Source organism: Cnephaeus nilssonii (genome assembly GCF_951640355.1).
Source record: "Cnephaeus nilssonii genome assembly, chromosome: 8".
Classification (NCBI taxonomy): Eukaryota; Metazoa; Chordata; class Mammalia; order Chiroptera; family Vespertilionidae; genus Cnephaeus; species Cnephaeus nilssonii.
In genome coordinates, this window is record NC_137079.1 from 87,950,033 (window position 1) to 87,971,019 (window position 20,987).

A 20,987-nucleotide genomic window follows, 5' to 3' on the forward strand; every position below is an offset into this window, starting at 1 on the left:
AATATTGATGAATCTTGACAAATTATCTTCTTTAGGGATTTATACCATTTTGCATTTCTACCAGCAGGATATAAGAATGTGACAGGCTTTTCTGAATGGACTCCTATTAACTGGATTGTAGTGAGCTATGATATTTTACATATTAGTCAACAAAAAAAGGGAAAGAAACAAAAATAAGCGAGCTTTGTTGGAAACAATGGTATTCTAATGCTTCAAAGAACAAGACATCAAACTGTATGGTGTATGTAACCTCTGTTTTAATTTTTTTTTTTAACAGCATAGTTGTTGCCCAAATCTTTTGGTACAGAATGTTTTTGTAGAAACACATGACAGGAATTTTCCATTGGTGGCATTCTTCACCAACAGGTTTGAAAATTTTTATGATATAATTATGAAATTGTGACTTTAAAAACAACAATAGAAGAAAAAAGAAACTAGACAGAGGAACAGGGATGGAAGCAAAAAAAAAAAAAAGGAAAGGAAAGGAAAATATGAAAAGATATGTGCTATGGCCCCTAATATCTAGTAACCTAGAATATTCAATTATCCCAAACTCTTCCTACTCAGCAAAATTTGAAACAGCTGAAATTTCAATTCTTATTTCCTTTTAGAACTAATGCCTGAAAGGGCTAAGGATGGCAGTTCTCACCCAGTTCAATTCAGGGGATAAATGTTGCAAATTGCTACATGGGCATTATGTCTACGCTCCAATACCACACTGCAGGCCTCATCACATCACCAGGTTCCTTCTTCATAGATATTGACAGATTTGTTCTTACTTAGGATTTTAGCACATTGGAAATAAAACGCAAATGATTATTCTTTTAATGAAAGAGCAGTCCTAATTGGTGGGTGTCAGAGAGAATAAACATATTTTTGAGGATGGTTAATGATGTTAACATGAAAATTAATGTAATCAAGTTTGGTGTATTCAGGCTAATTAATTTTTTTTTAATTTCTACTTTCTAGGTATGTGAAAGCAAGAACAGAATTAACATGGGATTATGGTTATGAACCTGGAACTGTGCCAGATAAAGAAATCCTCTGCGAATGTGGGGTTAATAAGTGCAGGAAAAAAATAATATAAATTTGTAGCTAATGCCTGTTCATGAAATTAGCTTATCAAGCTGAAATTAGAGCCATACAAAAGAATGCTCAGTTGTCAGTGGAGTTTAGTTTTTTATTCATTGAGAGAATTCCTCAGTCTCCTCTTGTCAGGGGGTTCATTTTTGTGACTTAGAAATGCTAGGAACAAAGTAAGGACAGTTTCATACACATAGGGTATCTCTTGAATCTTACCGCTATTCAACTTTACATGAGTAAGATGGAAGTGTGTATTTTCTATGAAATACTGCTATATAACTTGTAATTTATTTGTAAACTATATATTAAGAGAAACAAATGTTACAATATAATTCAGTTGTTCTTGTTTTTATTATTGTCTTTGAGTTCATGGATCCAAATGGCCACATTTCATGACTTTACCTACAAAATTTATTTATGTTTAATTCCTGGCAACAGCGTGAGGAATATAGCTCCATGAAGCACTGTCGCATTAAACCATTTGAGTGAAAAAGGGTGAGAAGCCCTTCAATAGGGAAGAGTTTGGCAAACTCTTTGATGTGAAACTGCTTTCCAATAGATTCTCGTTGTTCCTTTAATACAAACACAGACAGGAAAAGAGGGAATAGAAACAGAGGAATTGGAAGATATTTGTTCTAGATTGAGCCATAAGAAAAAGAAATCAGAAAATTAGTCAGACTTGGATTATTTAGGCTACAAGGGATTGTGCTGGGCAAGAGTTTCATTTAAAAAACAAAACAGACCTGAGCTTCAAGTCTGAAACATCCTCTTGCATTCTCCTGAGCATGTTGTGCAAATTGGTTTTCTAGAGAAAAGGGGAAGGTTACCTAGCCCTGACCTAGTGGAAAGGGGGCTGGAAATCTCCAAGAGTCAAAACTAATTTTATCCTTAACAAAGATGTACTGTATATTCAACTGTCAGGAACTTACCCCCTGGGAACCAGGATGGGAATACTAACTCAAAAAGGACTAATTAGAAGGTCTCATTTTTGAGAGATCATGTTGGTGTGGTTTTTTTTTTTTTTGGGGGGGGGGGGCGGGTTCTTTTTTTTTTCTTCTGAACTTGAGGGGTTTAATTTGGTTACCTTTCAAAGTTCATTCTAAGTTTAGACCCAATTTAATTTCTTTAAAATATTGAACTACGTGAAAATTTAACTTGAAATTGTTTTAGAGCATGGGAAAACAAAGAACTAGATAAAGAGCAAAAAATTATAACCCAACAGCCTGTAGATTGATGGGAAAGTTGAGCAGTCCATTTATTCACAGTAAAGATGCAGGAATTAGGCAGTGCACTAAAATGAAGTGAAGACACTTGATCAGCATGGGAAATATTTTTGTGCAGAAATCCTGATATCTTAACCTGCTTCAATCTGTATTGGTTTACAGCTACTATCTTCCATCAGTGTCCTAGAGATCCCCTTTTTCTCTTTCGTGTAAAATCTGTTTCCAGTTATATCCATTATTTCCTGTTTCCTTGGTTTACTTCCACATATTGGTGAAGCACATCCTTCAATACCTTTTGAAAAGGAAAAATGAGAGGTAAATATTTTGAGACCTTGCATATTTGAAAATATTGTTGTACCATTACACTTGTTTGCTATTTTGACAAGATATAGAATTCTTGAGTAGCCTCCATTCCCAATTTTGAAGGCATCTGCTAAGCTTTCAGTGTTGCTGCTGGGAAGTTTGAAAACATTCTTGCTTTGATATCCAGGGTTGGATGTCAGATGCCATTCTTTTTGTATATACGACCAGTTTTTCTCTCTCTAGGAGCTTATAGCATTACTTTGTCCCAATGTTCTGTTCCTGGTAAGGGTTCATTTTCATCCCTTATACCGGGTGCTTGGTGGGATCTTGCAAACATTGTCCTTCAGGGAAATATTTTCTTTAATGACTGCTCATCTGTTCTCTCATTCTAGAATTCTTGTTACCCAGATGGTAGACCTCCAGGATTGGTTCTCTTATTTTCTTATCTTTTCTCTTAATTTCCAGCTCTGTCTTCTAGCTCTACTTTCTAGAAGACTTCATCAACTTAATTTTCCAATTAGTCTAATGTGTTTTATTTTTCTGGTCTCAGATTTTTTATTTCTAGGGCTTTCTTTTCTTCCCTGAATGTTCTTTAATAGTATCTTTTTTTGGTTCTTGGTTGTAGTATATCTTTGAATACAGTGTGTGTGTGTGTGTGTGTGTGTGTGTGTGTGTGTGTGTGTGTGTACATACATACCTGCATTTATATTTTCTTCATATTTTTGTGACCTCTAAGGTTCATTTATTTGTTTTCCCTGTATGTTTCCTTTGGTCTTTGTTTTTTGTGTGTGTGTGTTACAGGCTTTCTCAGTGATGGTAGCGTCTACTACTGCTTAAGAGTAGAACACTAAAATGCTAGAAATGATAAACTGAGAGTTGTGGAAGGTGTTCTTCAACTGCTTCACGATGACCTTTAGGACTTCTTGTTTGCCTGGCAAGGAATACAGGCCTAATTCTGAGATATTACAGTTTGGTAATATTACCGTAATGAATCGAGTATCTTAGTAAAGCAAGTGGTAATCTTTTTGCTGATGGAAGGTCTTGCCTTCAATTTGTAAAAAAAAAAACCCACAAAACGCAACACCTGTAAAGTGCAATAAAGCTGAGCACAATAAAATGGGGTGTGCTTGTAATTCTTCTATCCACCTGCTTGAGATGCAATAAACTTGGCTGTAGGAGTCCCTTTTTTTCTCCTGTTTTGCAGCTCCATGCTCTTGCTTCTGTAATCCATTTATGTATTTGTCAAAACTATCCAGCTTATCGTTTTTAATATTCTATTTTCTGCTGTCCCCAATTTGTCTCTTTTCCTCTTTAAAATTTGCTCAAATTGCAAGATCTCCAGAAGTTTTCTTTTAATTCCTCAGCAATTCACCATTATGTGCTTCTTTTCCAGAACAACTTTACTTTCAACTGTATGTCCTCTACATGTATATTTGTTAACATGCACTGAAAACATCCTCTTGTATGGTGCTTTGTACCCCATGGGTGCTAAATAAAGGCTTGCAACTGCTAACTGCAATTACGGTTTGTTACTTCTGTGTCTGTTTATGATAGATATGTAGTGTGTTAACGTAAAAAAAAAAACACATTGAAACCTGTAAAGAATTTTTGTGAGTGTTATGCCCAGAATTCGGGGTCCCCAAGAAAAACCACCAGGGAGCCAGACGAGTCCGATGCAAAAGCAGCGTCTGTATTCAAGCTAGCTTGAGCTCAGTCCCACACGCACACACAGGGGCACAGGGCGAGGTGGGGAGAGAGGGAGCCTTCGGAGAACAAAAGCTTTAAAGGGGGTCCAAAGCAGGGGGGGGGGACGTTCGTGGCCCCGTTGATTGGTCAGGGGGCAGGGTCAGGGGTCTGGTTACACAGGGGGTACTGTGCAGCTTGCCTAATTTGGACTGAGTCTATTTTTCTACACTTCTATTGGCAGGTTTATGCAACTGTTACATTCTCGCAGTTTTCTAAGAAAAAGGAGTCATATACATAGTTACACAGGATGGAGGGTACAGTACATTTTGTGCTGGCCTGCTCTGCCCTTTCATTCCCCCCTTGTCTTGAAACTTACGGGCCCAATCATGGGACGGTTTGTATTTCTACCTCATCTCCCGCTTCTGGCCAAGGCCTCTAGTACCTCAGTCCCCAATAGTACTGTCCACAGTGAAGTCCAGTTCCTCTCCTGCAGGTGTCGAGTTTCCTCCTGGCCTGCGTGGAGCCCAGGCTAGGGATCTCACGGGTGGTTGCCAGGATCCAGGCCGTTTCCTGGTGCAGGAGCTGGGAGTGGTGTAGCCAGGTCTGGACACCATCTATTTTAACAGCCATTGGCGTGCTCAGGATAACAGTGTAGCGTCCCTTTCAGGTTGGGGTGAGTCCTTGGGCAGTGAACTTTACCCACACCGAGTCCCCGGGCTGGAAGGGATGTACAGGGTCCGCGGTGGGCACTGGCAGAGCATCTCGAACAAGCTTATGGGTGGCTCTCTGGGTATACTGCAGAACCTGTAAGGACTTGAGTAAGGGAATGGTTATGAATTCCAGCTTTTAGTTTCTCCCTGGCCCTGGGAAGAGTTGGGGAGGTTTACCATACATGATCTCTAAAAGGGGGAAACCCCTCCTGGTAGGGGGTACACCTGGTCCATAAGAGGGTGAAGGGCAGGAGGTTGGTCCAGTTTTCACCGCTTTCTAGGACAAATTTAGTTAAATTCCTTTTTAGAGTCCTGCTCATGCCTGTCCTAAGGCTTGAGCTATACTTTGAGATACCTTGGCTACAAAGGCGGGGCTGTTATCTGATCCTATGGCTACTGGCAGCCCGAAGCTAGGTATAATCTCCTGGAGTAATTTTTTGACAACTATAGAGGTAGTTTCTGTTCTAGTGGGGTATGCTTTAACCCAACCCGAGAAGGTGTCTATGAGAACTAGCAGGTACTTGTATTCTGATGCTGGCGGCTTAATCTCTGTGAAATCCACCTCCCAATGCTTTCCTGGGGAATTTCCCTGGGGCCCGAATTCCCAGGGGGACCCTCTTACCTTGCTTAGTATTTACCTGTGCACAGACAGTACTTCTAGTGACTATGCTTCTAATTACCTTATCTACGCCTATGTGGGTAGCCTGGTGTAACTGGGCAACTAACGTCCGACCTAGAGCCTCTGGGACCAACAGTCTGTCATCTGGTAGGGTCCACCAACCATCTGGTCCTTTGATGGCTTGCTTCTGTTCTGCTAATTCCTCTTCTTGTTTTGATGTAGGAGGGGGTCCGTCGTAGGTCGGAGTCCCACAGGGTTACTAAAACTTGTAAAGGCCCCACTGGTTTTAGGGCGGCTTCCTTGGCAGTTTGGTCTGTGGCTCTATTTCCTCTGGCTTCAATTGTCTCCCCTTTTCTGATGTCCTTTGCAGTGCACCATTGCAACTGCCCTTGGGAGCCAGAGGACCTCTAATAAGGCTAATATCTTTTAATGTCTTTTCCGGCTGAAGTTGGTAACCCTCTTTCCTGGGGGATGGCACTGTGTCCCCATCAAAGGGCCTGGATTAAGGTTAAAAGTTCAGCTTTTTATACTGATTTTCCTCTGTTCAGAGACTGTGCCCAAATGGTGCGGTCCAGGGTGACTACTGCTGCTCCTGCATATCGGATGCCATCCTGAACATAACTGCTCCCATTCGTAAACAGTACCTTGTCTGGTGATGATAGCGGGGCATCAGTCAGGTCTGGGCGAGCCATTTGTACTGTGTCTGTTACCTCTGTGCAGTCATGAATGGGTTCCTCTGGGTCATCATCTGGAAGCAGGCTGGCAGGGTTGATGGCCAGTGTCTTATGGAACCGGACGCAGGGCTGGTCCAGGAGAAGAGCTTGGCACTGGGTGATCTTAGTGTTTGACATCCATCTCTCTGGAGCACCTCGAAGGAGGGCCTCCACACCATGGGGTGTTGTCAGGGCTAGTTCCTGGCCCAGAGTCTGCTTATCTGCCTCCTTTATCAGCAGTGCTGTGGTGTCCACTGCCCAGAGGCACGCTGGCCACCCTGCTGCCACGAGGTCTAGCCTCTTAGACAGATAGGCTACAGGTCTCTTCCAGGGACCTAGAGTCTGAATGAGAATCCCTTTGGCAATGCCCCTTACCTCACTCACGTAGAGGTGGAAGGGCTTCGTGATGTCTGGCAAGGCTAGGGCAGGTGCTGAGACGAGAGCCTTCTTTAGCTCCTCAAAAGCCGTTGTTCCACTTCGGTCCAGTTCAGCGGCTGCATTCCCTCAGTACTTCAGTATAGAGGTTTAGCAATCTCCGCGAACCCCAGTCTACAGTCCTCTTTGATGTCTAAGGAAAACAGGCAATTTGTCTGGACTGCTATCTTCTTAGAGGTTACGGGTCCCATCGGCTCTGTCAAGACTGAATAGGCTGCCCCAGTGTCCACCAGGAAATTAACAGGTTTGCCCCCGACTTGTAAGGTTACCCTGGGGGCTTAATGGAAAGGAACCCCGGTCCTGTCAGTCCTTTTTCTCTAAGTTAAAGACCCTTGGGATCTGAGTCTCCCCTTTCTGCTTCTCTAGCTAACCTGCCAGGACATTCTCTCTTCCAGTGCCCCTGTTTCCTACAATAGGCATACTAATTCCTTCCTATTTGCTGATGGCTTTTTTTTTCTTTCTTTGTTCTTTTTTTTTTTTTTCATTATATGTATAACCTTTATAAAAATCTTTATAATTTTAAATTAACTTTCAAACCTTTTATGATTTTAAAATATTTAGAAAAAGGCAGAGGGAGGAGGGAGCAGGTCCTGAACCCTGTTTCCAGGCCTCCAGCTGCTTGAAATTCAGAATGCCACATTCTTCCTACAGAGATAAGGATCTCAGATTCTGATAAGCCTGAAAAGGGGAATGGGGGAATTTCTAGCTGTGCCTTCTTTAAGCCCCCTAACAGAACATGCTTTTAAGTCCCCCTAACAGAACATGGTGAAAAATGTCCAAGGAGTCGCCGGGGGTTCTTGGGTCTCATTGGGGCGCAGGGGGTCACAAGGGAATTTCTCTCCTCGCCACGCCTCCAGCCACTCGAAACAACCCCTGAAGGGGATGGACACTGGGTGGGCGGAGGCAGGGAGTGCCTCGCGGGTCCCAGGTGGCGAAGGAAGGCTCCCACCGAGGCGTTTTCATCTGGCAGTCCACTCTCTGTTCCCACTGGGAAAAGCGCTTGCCTCCTGCCAATGAAGGTGGTATGGGGGAACCAGTGACCCCTAAACTGCAATCAGACTCCCTGACCTTTCTGAAAAGCCACTCTGCTTGAGTGTGTTTCTATTAAAAATTATTGATTTTAAAATTATAACTTAAGAGATGACATATACATATAAGGACTAAATGGCCCACAAAATATTTTTCTTTTCTTCTAAAGATTTTGTAATGTACTGTAATCATTAATTATATCAAACTTAAATGGCCAATTGAGACAAACACTTCTGAGACCGTTTCTTTACTACTGATTAAGACTGGGTGGCAGCAGGTGTCAGAAATAAGATTCATTTAGTTTTTTGAACTTGCTGGGCAGACTTGGTGACTTTGCCAGCTCCAGCTTCCTTCTTGTAAATAGTTAACTTTAAAATTTGGTCCTGCTTTAAATTTTTTTGGACTATAATTGTTACAACTTTATACCTTCAAAGTAATAAACATAGACAGAAATGTTGTTAGGCAGGCCAATTCCCCCTCTGACAGAGAGCAAACACCCCTGGGGAAAAAAAGAATCCCAGTGGCCACTGCGGGGGGGGGGGGGGGGGGGGGGTTGCTATCCATCAAAGCACTCAGCCTTAAACAAATTAAATGTTTCTTTTTTTTTCTTCTCACGGACTTCTATATATGAACAAATAATTATAACCAGGCAGATAAACAAAATATTAAACTGCTTTCACAATATAGGGCCACATTCCAGTGTCAGTCTTGGGGATCCCGGACGCGCCCCCAAATGTTATGCTCAGAATTTGGGGTCCCCAAGAAAAACCACCAGGGAGCCAGACGAGTCTGATGCAAAAGCAAAGAGTCTGTATTCAAGCTAGCTTGAGCTCAGTCACACACACACACACACACACACACACACACACACACACACACACGGGTGCAGCGGAGAGGTGGGGAGAGAGGGAGCCTTCGGAGAACAAAAGCTTTAAAGGGGGTCCAAAGCAGTGGGCGGGGGGAACGTTTGTGGCCCCGTTGATTGGTCAGGGGGCAGGGTCAGGGGTCTGGTTACACGGGGGGTACTGTGCAGCTTGCCTAATTTGGACTGAGTCTATTTCTCTACATTCCTATTGGCAGGTTTATGCAACTGTTAACATTCTCGCGGTTTTCTAAGAAAAAGGAGTCATATACATAGTTACACAGGATGGAGGGTACAGTACATTTTGTGCTGTCCTGCTCTGCCCTTTCAGTGAGTTTATTTGAACCAAACTGTTGACATATGCCGGGAAGCAGAACCTCAACGAATTGAGATAATGCTCCAGAGAATGGCGGGTTACATTTGTATTTATACATTGCAATCAAAGGAGGGACATAGGTAGGTTACATGAAATTCATTGGTGATAGATTAAGGAGGTGGGATAAAACAAATGGGGGGGGGGGAGGAACCCCTGGGATTGGATGAAAAGTAAAATGATGGACACAAGCTTAGGTGGGTGCAGGAACAATTAACATGATAAGGAATTTGTGGTATCCTGGCGCCCAACACATTTGGTTGTGCCCCAGGGGCTCCAGAAAAAGGGAAGTTACAAGTTACCCAGACATTTCAACGGTATGTTATCATAGATGCTAAAAGACAGATGGGCTCAGCTAAGGTAAAGGTTGACCTTGTCAGTGAAGATACTGGCCTGTGCCAGTGTTTTGGACAGGTTCAAGCCTTGGATTAATGAGAGGGCACAGTCCTCTCGTGGCCACGTGCAAGTCCCAGCTTGGGGGGCAGAGCCCTCCCAGCATAATGATAGCCAACAGCTGTAGTTGTAAGCTTGAACTTGTGGTCCTAACACGTGGTCTCACGTGCCTGAGTGATAGAGTTCAGGTGCATGTAGTTGAGTAGGACTGAAACCCACGAGAATGTTGTAAACATCCTGATCATGCCTGGCTTGTGGGTTGCGGCGCTGTCTCTCAGGAAGCAGCGTCCCACCGAGACCCAGCGTGTATTCTCTTGTCTGTCTTTTCTAAGCCTTTCAGCCGCCCCCACTCAGGTTCGCCCTGGGCCATGCAGGCGCGGCACAGCCGCCTAATGAAGAATGGTAGCAACCATACTTAGGTAAAAACTGCTGTTTGAATTTTTTTTAAATTACTTTATTGATTAAGGTATCACATATTTGTCATCAAACCTCCCCCCATTCCCATCCCAACCCCCCCCCCCCCCACGCATGCCCCCACCCCCCTGTTGTCCGTGATCACTGGTTAGGCTCATATGCAAACACACAAGTCCTTTGGTTGATCTATCTCCCTTGTCCCCACCCTCCCCTACCTTCCCTCTGAGGTCTGACAGTCTGATCAATGCTGTTCTTGTTCTTCAGTCTATGTTGTTCATCATTTCCCCTAGATGAGTGAGCTCATGTGATACTAGGAATACACTTATAGGAACCGAAAATGAGAAAAGCAATAATGGTTATGCTGAGAGGCAAATGAATCAGTCTATAGTGAGTTTCTTTCTGGGCCAACAGTTCTTTTGAGTCCCGATTTCTATGTCCAACAGTTGTTTGCTGTTTGAATTTTAACCTATTCTGGCTTCTGCACTCACTCACTTGCTTAAACAATAGGGTGGTTGCCTCAGCTTCCAGACTGAGACCTGGAGACTCACAGAGGTAATGTTCCTGTGCCTGTGGACCAGAACCACAGGAGATTGATGCCCACTGCCTCAGTGGCTCCAGGAGTAGAAACTGTAGATAACCTTTAGAGATTACTGACTCCGCTTGATCCTGCCTCTGTAAAACTGCTTTCACAAGATAGGGCCACATTCCAGTGTCCAGCAGGATGTGGCTGGGAATCCCCCTGCAGGCTGTTCCCAGCATTTAGAATTTAAAAATTAGAACAAAGGAAAATTTTTGTGGTTTGGACCTTGAAAAGGATAGCGCGGTCGTGAGTGTGGACTCCACCTGCGTGGTGCTCTCACGGCCCTCCTGGCCAGCTCAGTAAATCCTTGCCTGCTTTTTTTCAATCAATCAGTAGCCTCCAGTGGTCTTATTCTGACTCCAGGGTTCGACCCCATAACACCTAGGACGTAACTGCCCACCATAACTGCTTTTGGTTAAACTTTAATTTCAGACCATCCTTTGTGGTGTCTTTAGGGCTCTGAGTTTGCAAGACTGCCATGCAGGCCCCCCCGAGCTTGTCAGGTCAGCATGTGGCCCCTTTCATCCACAAGTAGATCAATTTAGTAAAATTTTTAAAAGAAACGGTGAACCTCTCAGAAAAGCGGTCATTTCTCCGACTGAACACAGGGGCTTTGGCCCCCTTGCTTCCTGGAAGGAGGATCAAAAAAATAAAATTAAATTCAAACTCGATTCTGGAGAAGGTAGGAGCTCCTGTTTGGCAGAGAAGTCTGTGCAAACCGGAGGTTAGGTTTCGTTTCTTCTCCCGGGACCTGAGGCTAGGTTTCATTTCTTCTCCCCGGGACATCCCCTGAGCGTGGGCATCAGCCCTTCCGGGCTTTGGGGAACCGAACCGGCGAACCGGCCGCGGGACTTCCGGAGGCTGAGAGCTCGGCCATGGACCCCGCGCCGCTCCGGTCAGCCGGTGCCAGCGACGCCCCGAGGCCCGGGGGGTGTGAGGCGGCGGACGCGTCGCCCGGCGCCAACGGTGAGTGCGGCGCGGAGCGGGGGCGGGCGGGCGGCGGGCAGACCGGTCCCCCCGGGACCTCACTCGGGCGTCCGTCCCTTCGGGGCCTGGACCCCCCTCCCGAGCCGCCGAGCCGCGTGGACGGTCTGGGCTCAGCAGCTGTGGCCCGCGGAGTGCGCTCCCGGCGTTCACCTCCGGGCGGGGCAGCCGCGGCGGCCGGCGGACCCCCTCCCTCCCGCTGCGGGGACGGCGCGTCCACGGCCCTGCTCTCGGGCGCCGCGTCCGGCCGGCGGAGGCGGGCTCCGGGCTCCTCCCGGGCGGCTCCACCGGCTGTGAGACCGGCCGGCCCGAGGGGCGCGGGGAGAGGAGGGCCCGTCCCCTCCTGTGAGGGCGGGGGTCAGCTAGGTCCCCGGAAGCGCTTCGGGAAGTTCCCCAAAGAAGGTGCCGTGCGGAACCACCCGCTCCCCTGCATTTAGGAGCCACGGCCCCGAAGGCTCCCTCCGTCTTCTGAGCCTCCTTCCCTGAAAGGGGGCACGGTTCCTGCCGCGGGCCCCGCTCAGGCCTGAGGGCGGGGATGCGGGGAACCTGGGGGGCAGCTCGCCTCTGACCTGGTTAGCTCCACAGGCCCAGGGGAGGGGCTCCCATCTCCACCTGGTGTCCCAGAGAGCTCTTTGGAGGCGAGGACATGGTGCTTCGTTTTAAAGGGCGAGTCAGAGAGAGAGGAAGGTTCCCAAGGTGTTCCGGACAGGCCAGGCGGTGACGTGAATAAAAGCATCGGCCACAAAGCACAGGTGGCAACCACCAGTCAGGCGGTTGAATAGCCAGTTTGTCTATATGCGGAGTGCAAGAGGGGGAGTTACTGGAGGTGAGGTTCCACTCTGACCTTTTCCCCAAACTCCCGACTCTCATAACCAACTTTACCCATGCCTGGAGTGATTTCAAACTGGGTGTGTCCCACAGAGAACCCTTGTTTCCCCACACAGACCCACACCCACGTACTCCAGACCGGCTCAGCCACCAGCCTGCCCCATGTCCTTCACCCACTTACTCAGGCCGGAAACCTTAAAGGCACCCTCATGCCTCACTTTCCTCCTCACTCCCATCTAGTACATCAGTCAGACCAGTCAGCGTGTCTTCAGAACATATTGTGAGCCTCACTACTTGTCACCACCTCCATTACTACCATCCAATCCCACGCCACCATCATCTCCTGCCTGGTCCATTAGTCTCCTGGTTTCTATTCTAGCCTCGTCTGCACAGCAGCCTAAAACACAGAAAACAAATGTGATTCTCCTACTCAAAGTCCTCCAGTAGTCTGTCTCTCTCTCTCTCTCTCTCTCTCTCTCTCTCTCTCTCTCTCTCTTTTTCAGAATAATCTTTTTGGCTTACCGTGCACCCATGTCCTGATCTGATTTAGCCCCTGCCCACCTTGATGATTCTGCCACCCCCTCAACGCCTTATGGGTCTTGTCAGGACAGTCTGAGTCCTCGGGCCTGTTGGCCCCGGTAGAAGGACCCTGGGAAGCCCTACTTATCCTCTTTGTTCTTAATCTCAGCTACTGAGGGAGACCAGTGGGCTCTTCCCCCAAATATCCTAGCCCCCATGATACATGTATCACTCCCTTACTGCCTGAGTCTTTACAGTTCCTGAGTTCAGGTGGAGAAGGATATCAGTTATCCAAGTGTATTTGGTCCATGAGTTTCAGGTAACATGTAGCAAGCATTCAGACAGTGAGGAATGCCTGTCTATGTAAAAGCCTCTAATGTACCGTAACTCCCCTAACTACAGAGGGTTATGTGCATCCTCCAGTCTAGAAGAATAAACAAGTTAGAAGAGCCAAGATCTTTTGGGAAACTATGATGAAGGGATGTTTTAGCAGGAAAAAGCCATTAGGGGGAGCCTGTGGGTCCCACTTCGGGTTTCTGTCCATCAGCACTGGAAACAAACTCCAGGTCACAGCACAGCACTGCGCTACCTACCACTGCTGTATTCCCAGGTACCAAGACTCTAAGGGAGCCTGTGGACTTGGGAGTGCAATTCAGGTGACGCAGAGTCCCCAGAGCAGGCACAGAAGGACATGCTCAGGTATCTGCAGCCTGACAACTCAGCCTAATGCAGTGTGTCAGTCTGAAGGTCCAGCTTTGCACAGGAAAGGGTAACACTGGGGAAATGTGTAGCTCTTCTTATACAACAAGGGGTATTGCATATCCTGTCAAACATTATCACATGATTTTATTAGAGAATTTTAGCACTAATAATTTAACTGAAACTTAAAAAAAAACATTTTTATTGATTTTAAAGAGAAAGAAAGGGAGAGGGGGAGACAGAGAGAGAGAGAAATATCAATGAGAGAGAAACATTGATCTGCTGCTTTCTGCAGTCCCATACTGGGGAAGAAGCCTGAAACCCAGGCATGTGCCCTGACTGGGAATTGAACCTGGGACCTCTTGGTACATGCATCCACATTCAACCACCGAGCTACACCAGCCAGGCTGTTTGACACGTATTTTTTAGCCTATGCTTTACAAACTCTAATATGAGTGGTTTTTAAATTAAGAACACAGTATTCTATCAAAGTAGACTTTGGGCCTAAGGTGAATAAAATATTGGAATTTTCCCCATTTTTATCCTAGGATGTGGGCTTTGTGTTGTCAAATATTAAAATACTAGAGGCCTGGTGTACAAAATTCGTGCATGGAGGGGGGTTGTCCCTCAGCCCAGCCTGTACCCTCTCCAATCTGGGATCCCTCTCACAATCCAGGACTGCTGGCTCCCAACTGCTTGCCTGCCTGCCTTCCTGATTGCCCCTAACCGCTTCTGCCTGCCAGCCTGATCACCCCCTAACCACTCTGCTGCCAGCCTGTTTGCCCCCAACTTCCCTCTGCCGGCCTGGTCACTCCTAACTGCCCTCTCCTGCAGGGTTGATCACCTCCAACTGCCCTCCCTTGCAGGCCTGGTCCCTCTCAACTGCCCTCCCTTGCAGGCCGGGTACCTCCCAACTGTTCTCTCCTGCTGGCCACCTTGTGGTTGCCATCTTGTGTCCACATGGGGGCAGGATCTTTGACCACATGGGGGCAGCTATATTGTGTGTTGCAGTGATGGTCAATCTGCATATTACTCTTTTATTAGATAGGATAGAGGCCTGGTGCAGGGGTGGGGGCCAGCTGGTTTGCCCTGAAGGGTGTCCCTGATCAGGGTGGGGTTCCCTTGGGGCATGGGGCGGCCTGAGCGAGGGGCCTGTGGTGGTTTGCAGGCCAGCCACGGCCCCTGGCAACCCAAGCGGAGGCCCTGGTATCTGGAATTTATTTTCCTTCTACAATTGAAACTTTGTAGCCTGGAGCGGAGCCAAGCCTGGGGCTCCCTCCGTGGCCGGCAGCCATTTCTCTGGCAGTTAATTCACCTTCTATAATTGAAACTTTGTTGCCTTAAGCGGGTGGGCCCGGCCAGGGTGTGCGGAAAGCTTTGCTTCCCCTGTTGCCGCCGGCAACCCTGTCCTGCTCTCTCAAGCTCCATTCTGCCGCCATTTCCATTTGAATTTGTTTACCTTCTATAATTGAAACTTTGTAGCTTGAGTGGAGGCTTAGGCCCGGCAAGGGCAGGCGGAAAGCTTGGCTTCCTCTGTTACCTAGGAAACCTTGCTCTCTGTGGCTGTAGCCATCTTGGTTGGGTTAATTTGTATACTCGCTCTGATTGGCTTGTGGGCGTGGCTTGTGGGTGTGTCGGAGGTATGGTCAATTTGCATATTTGTCTATTATTAGGTAGGATATTCTAAAGTGTTAAAAATTGTCAAGTGTGGTATTGTTGCCGAAAGTGACAGGTCAGTGGAATAAAAGAAGTATAGGAACAAGCCTAAATAAATGTAATAATTAAATATATGAAAAGGAGATTTTTAAATCAGTGGCTAACCATTATGAAAATAAGTTACAGCTCCATCTCATTCTTTACAATAAAAATAATTTCATTTTAATATTTTAATGTAAAAAATAAATTAAAATTCTAGAATATAATAGAAATATTTCTAAATTATGTCCCCTCAGGAGTAGAAACTGCAAAATAAAAGGTTGATATAATTTTATCAAATAAAACATTTAAATATTCTGTATATCAAAGAACATTATAAACAAAGTTAAAAGACTGCTGGAGCTGACCGGCAGACCCTGAGCGATGGGGGAATGATTCCTCTGACACAGGGTTCTGTGAAAGAGAGGGCTCAGGGGAGCAAACAGCCCTGCTCGCCTCCCTCCTTAGGCTTTCATTGTCACAGCAGCTTGAACTAAAATTAACCTTTAGGTACAATCAGCAGGGTGAGCATCCTGGAGAAAGTACCTGCATCTGTAGTGTCTTTTAAACAAGGATGTTTTGAAGTCTAAACATAAATATTCTAGTAAAACACCCAGGGGGTCAGACTTTTTTGGAAAAGTCAAGGCAGGGGCTGCCGCCTTCGGCAAGGTCCCCCCAGAGGCCCTTGACCTTTCAGAGAATCCTCCTTACAGACATTCCAACCAAGTCCCGTGCTTCCCCACAAAAGACCACATATTTGACTAACAAAGGGTTAGTGTTCTGAATACATGATAAGCTTTTATAAATAAGAAAATAGTGAATAACCCAATACAAAAAAACAGTGGGCTAAGGACATTATCAGAGAAGAAATGCAAATGCCACCTTGTGGTATATTATTTCATAATTATAGATTATGACCCACTTCTCTCTATACTTCATGTTCTTTCTTTCGATGTGGTCATCTAATCTTCTGTCCTAGCTGTACTATTATAATATACTAGAGGCCCGGTGCACGAAATTCGTGCACAGAGGGGGGTGTCCCTCAGCCCAGCCTGTACGCTCTCCAATCTGGGACCCCTTGAGGGATGTCTGACTGCCTGTTTAGGCCTGATCCCAGTGGGATCAGGCCTAAACAGGCAGTCAGACATCCCTCTCACAATCCAGGACTGCTGGCTCCCAACTGCTCACCTGCCTGCCTGCCTGATTGCCCCTAACCGCTTCTGCCTGCCAGCCTGATCACCCCTAACCACTCCCTTGCCAGCCTAGTTGCCCCCAACTGCCCTCCCCTGCCGGCCCGGTTGCCCCTAACTGCCCTCCCCTGCTGGCCTGGCCACCCCTAACTGCCCTCCCCTGCAGACCTGGTCCCCCCCCAACTGCCCTCTCCTGCCAGCCATCTTGTGGCACCCATCTTGTGTCCACATGGGAGCGGCCATCTTGTGTGTTGGAATGATGGTCAATTTGCATATTACCTCTTTATTATATAGGATTTTTAAATCAGGTAGGCAAATATCCTTTCTTTTTTTTTCTTAAAGTTTCTTCACTGCCCATGCCCATTTATTCTTTTTTTTTTCTTTTTTAGGTTCTTTAAAGTAACCTTGGGATTTAAGTTGAAATGACTTTAAACCTAGAACTTATTTGTGGTAGAATTGACAGCATTACAATGTTTAGCCTTCCTGTGGGAGCACAGTATTTTCATATATTGAGATTGATCTTAAAACAACTCTTTCATCATATTATTCCCCTGTTCAGAAATCCTTCTTGGCAGACTTTCACCATCGGTTTTTCAAATTCTTTTCCAGAGCCCTTAGCACAAGTTCTTTTCTTCAGACCAGCTCATGTTCTCTCCTCTGGTCAGACCTTTCCCACATTACTGCTCTGTCTGCCAAGTCCTCGTCTCCCCAGGCTCCCCAGGCTTCTCTCCAGGTTGTACCTGATCAAGGTCCGTGTCCTTGACAAGACTCCGTCCCACAGGGAGCACTCCCTCCCCTACATCCATAGTATGTATTGTATTTCCTCCTCAGAAGTTATATTACTTTGTAACATTTCTTGTTATTTTATTTTCTAATTGCTTTTTAGTCTCTTGTTTATTTTGTAAGTTTCTTGCAGACAACAATTCTGTCTCATATTTCTTTATATCGTTGGCTGTGCCATTTGGTACAGTACCCACTCATCACATATGGCTATTGAGCACTTAAAATGTGACATCGTTGAGTACACTGGGTTTTAAGACTCAGTACAAAAGAATAAATTAATTTTTATATTGATTAAATGTTGAAAGTGAAATCAAAATGTGGGGTTTGAGTCCAAGTTCGTTGTCTCGGGAAATCAAAGAATGAAGTCGCGGACAAAACCAGTTAACGGAAGCAAAGTTTATTGAGAAAAGCCAGTCCTGGAAAAGGTGCAGCTGCAGTTCCAGGAGCAGGCCAGTGTCCAGAGCTTCCTCTCCATGTTATAGTTGGGTGTTAAAGTCTATTCGTCCATGTGTAGAGCCCCACATGGCCATAAGCCACGTGGGTGCAAGGGAGCATGTCTCTTGCTATCAACCCAAGAATCTAGCGCACATCGGGGAAAGGGAGAAGAGGAGCTTGCACTTTTTAATTTAAGGGTGGATACAGCCTTGCTAGTTCTTGATTGGTCTTTTCAAAAATTTTGTCTTAGCAACATCCTTGAAATTGGTTTATATGTCTTATTGCCTTGTGATTGGTTATCTGCAACTTGCTTGTCTTTAGCAACAGTCCATACATTTTAGTTTGTCTCTCTCGCATGCCCTTCTTGGGTTGCCTTAGCAATTCCACCTAGTTGGATTCCCCAGTTTTACTTCCCCATGATCCCTATTCCGGACTACCTAGTTTCCCTCTGTCTCCTCAGAAGGATAATATTTTGGATATAGTTGGTTGATTTAAATTAATTTCCCGTTTCTTTTTGCTATTTTTTAATGAGGCTTCTAGAAGTTTTATGCTGTATCTGAGGCTCACATTTCTGGCTTGAATTATGTTTTAGGAAACAAATTAATTCTTGGAAAGTGAAATAAATGTTATCCCCAAAGTGCAGTCTTCTGAATGTGAAATGGAAGCTCTAATTTAAGAGCGACCAAAAGCCCTTGCTGTTGTTGCTCAGTTGGTTGAGCTGTGCCCTGTGCACCAAAAGCTTGCTGGATTCCCTGTCAGGGTACATAACTAGATTTCGGATTCCTGGTCCGGGCATGTGCAGGAGTCAGACAATCTCCCTCTCCCCCTCCCCTTTCCCCTATCCCCTCACCTCTCTCTCCTCACCCCTTTCTTTCATGAATTACAAAAAAAGGGCTTTTAGAACCACTTAAGTGCTTAACCTCATCTAAATTTAAAACACCATCCTATATAATAAAAGGGTAATATGCAAATTGACCCTAATGGCGGAACAGCCAGTCACTGATGCGCACTGACCACCAGAGGGCAGACGCTTAAATGCAGGAGCTGCCCCCTGGTGGTCACTGCACTTCCACAGGGAGAGCACCACTTAGCCAGGAGCTGACTCATGGCTGGCCAGTGCAGCAGTGGTGGTGGGAGCCTCTCCCGCCTACTCAGCAGTACTAAGGATGTCCGATTAGCGGCTGCCAACTTAGGCCCGATCACCCAGGGAGTGGGCCTAAGCTGGCAGGTGGACATCCCCCGAGGGGTCTCGGACTGCGAGAGGGTGCAGGCTGGGCTGAGGGACCCCCCCCCCCCCCCCCCCGCCACACACACACACACAAGTGTAAGAATTTTCATGTACCAGGACTTTAGTTAAGTAGTAAAATAAATCCAAATGAATAAAAGGAGGAACACTGAAAAGGGCATAGAAATGTTAAATGGACAGTTGTGGCCAAGGCCGTATTAGGAACAGGTGACTTTTTCCTTCCTTTCTGCCTCTTCCCTTTTCTTCCTAGCTCTCCTCTGCCAGTGGGTACTTAGGCTGTTTCCAAACCCTTTAGCTTTCTTTCATTTCTTCCATTCCCTCTTTTAAAAAAATTTTTTTTTATTTTTCCTTCATTATTTTTCTTCCCTAACTTATAATGCTAGATTAAAGAACATTTACATTAAGATACATTTCTCATTTGCTTCTTTAATTCACCCAAAATTTATTTTTGAATTATATATGACATAGTAAAAAATTTTTTTACAGGTAGCTAACTAAAGCACTATTTTGTTTTTTCTTAAAAAAATTGTTTTAAGAGAGAGAGGAAGGGAGAGAGAGAGAAACATCAGTGTGAGAGCAGAACACCAATCAGCTGCCTCCTATATGCTCCTAGCACTGGAATGGAACCAGCAACCCTTCAGTGCACAAGACCACTCCCAACCAACTGAACCACACCTTCCAGGGACTGAGCACTGTTTCTTGAATACACCATTGTTTTCTTGTTGATTTGTAATGACAGTAGTAATTATTGAGAGTTTACTATAGGCAAAGCAAAATTTTAAAAGCTTGTATTTAAATTCCTATTTGTATTTCTTGAATAAAAGTTTTTCTCATGTTTGGATATTTGAAATGAATTCATTAGTGTTTCCTTTAATTAAGACATTAAAAAATACAAAGTAAGCCCTAGCCGGTTTGGCTCAGTGGATAGAGCGTCAGCCTGCAGACTGAAGGGTCCCAGGTTCGATTCTGGTCAAAGGCACATGCTCAGGTTGCAGGCTCAATCCCCAGTAGGGGGCGTGCAGGAGGCAGCCAATCAATGATTCTCTCTCATCAATGTTTCTATCTCTCTCCCTTCCTCTCTAAAATCAATAAAAATATATTTTTAAAAAATGCAAAGTAAGTTGCTTTTCTACTTGGGTCCCGATTTCTTTTTCCCTGAAAGTTGAAAATCTCTCATAAAAACAAGTGCCTTTCTTTTGTTTTTTGTTTTTTAATTTAAATTCTTTATTGTTTAAAGTATTACATGTCTCCCTTTCCCCCCATTGACCTCTTCCTGGCCACTCCCACCCCCAGCACATGCCCACACCCCCCTGCTGTCTGTGTCCATTGGTTAGGCTTATATATATGCATACAAGTCCTTTGGTTGAACGCCTCCCCCCATCCACCTCTGCCTTCCCTCTGAGGTTTGATGGTCTGTTCAATGCTTCTCTGTCTCTTGATCTATTTTTGTTCATCAGTTTATGTTGTTCATTATATTCTACAAATGAGTGAGAACATACGATATTTATCTTTCTCCGACTGGCTTATTTCACTTAGCATAATGCTCTCCAGGTCCATCCATGCTGTAGTGAATGGTAAGAGTTCTTTCTTTTTACATCAGCATAGTATTCCTTAGATGTACCACAGGTGTGTTTTTTTTAAACATATTTTTATTGATTTCAGAGATAAAGGGAGAGGGAGAGAGAGATAGAAACATCAATGATGAGAGAGAATCATTGATCAGCTGCGTCCTGCATGCCCCCACTGGGGACTGAGCCTGCAATCCGGGCATGTGCTCTCGACCAGAATTGAACCCGGGAACCTTCAGTCCGCAGGCCGATGCTCTATCCACCGAGCCAAACTGGCTAGGGCTGTACCACAGTTTTCTAATCCACTCATCTGCTGATGGGCACTTAAGCTGTTTCCAAATCTTAGCTATAAGTTGTGCCGCAATAAACATAGGGGTGCATATGTCCTTTCTGATTGGTGTTTCTGTTTTCTTGGGATATATTCCTAGAAGTGGGATTACTGGGTCAAATGGGAGTTCCATTTTTAACTTTTTGAGGAAACTCCATACTGTTGTCCACAGTGGATGCACCAGTCTGCATTCCCACCAGCAGTGCACGAGGGCTCCTTTTTCTCCTCATCCTCACCAGCACTTGTCATTTGTTGATTTGTTGATGATAACCATTCTAACAGGTATGAG

General features: G+C 45.4%; 1 protein-coding gene across 6 annotated transcripts in view; it reads left to right on the forward strand.

The window, feature by feature from the left end:
* The window catches only part of LOC307104281 (histone-lysine N-methyltransferase SETDB2-like), a 111,262-nt gene that overhangs the window by 64,120 nt on the left and 26,155 nt on the right, over positions 1 to 20,987 (forward strand). For 3 of the 6 annotated variants that reach the window (XM_079779114.1, XM_079779112.1, XM_079779113.1), the window contains 2 exons: positions 278 to 366; positions 970 to 3,678. The exons of 1 other annotated variant lie outside the window; for it this stretch is intronic. In XM_079779114.1, coding sequence (XP_079635240.1) covers positions 278 to 366; positions 970 to 1,087 — 207 coding nt within the window. In that variant the 3' untranslated portion in view covers positions 1,088 to 3,678. Of the gene's footprint in view, positions 1 to 67; positions 367 to 969; positions 3,679 to 20,987 lie in introns of those variants that run through there. 2 more of the 6 variants (XR_013813874.1, XR_013813875.1) reach the window with 2 other exon arrangements.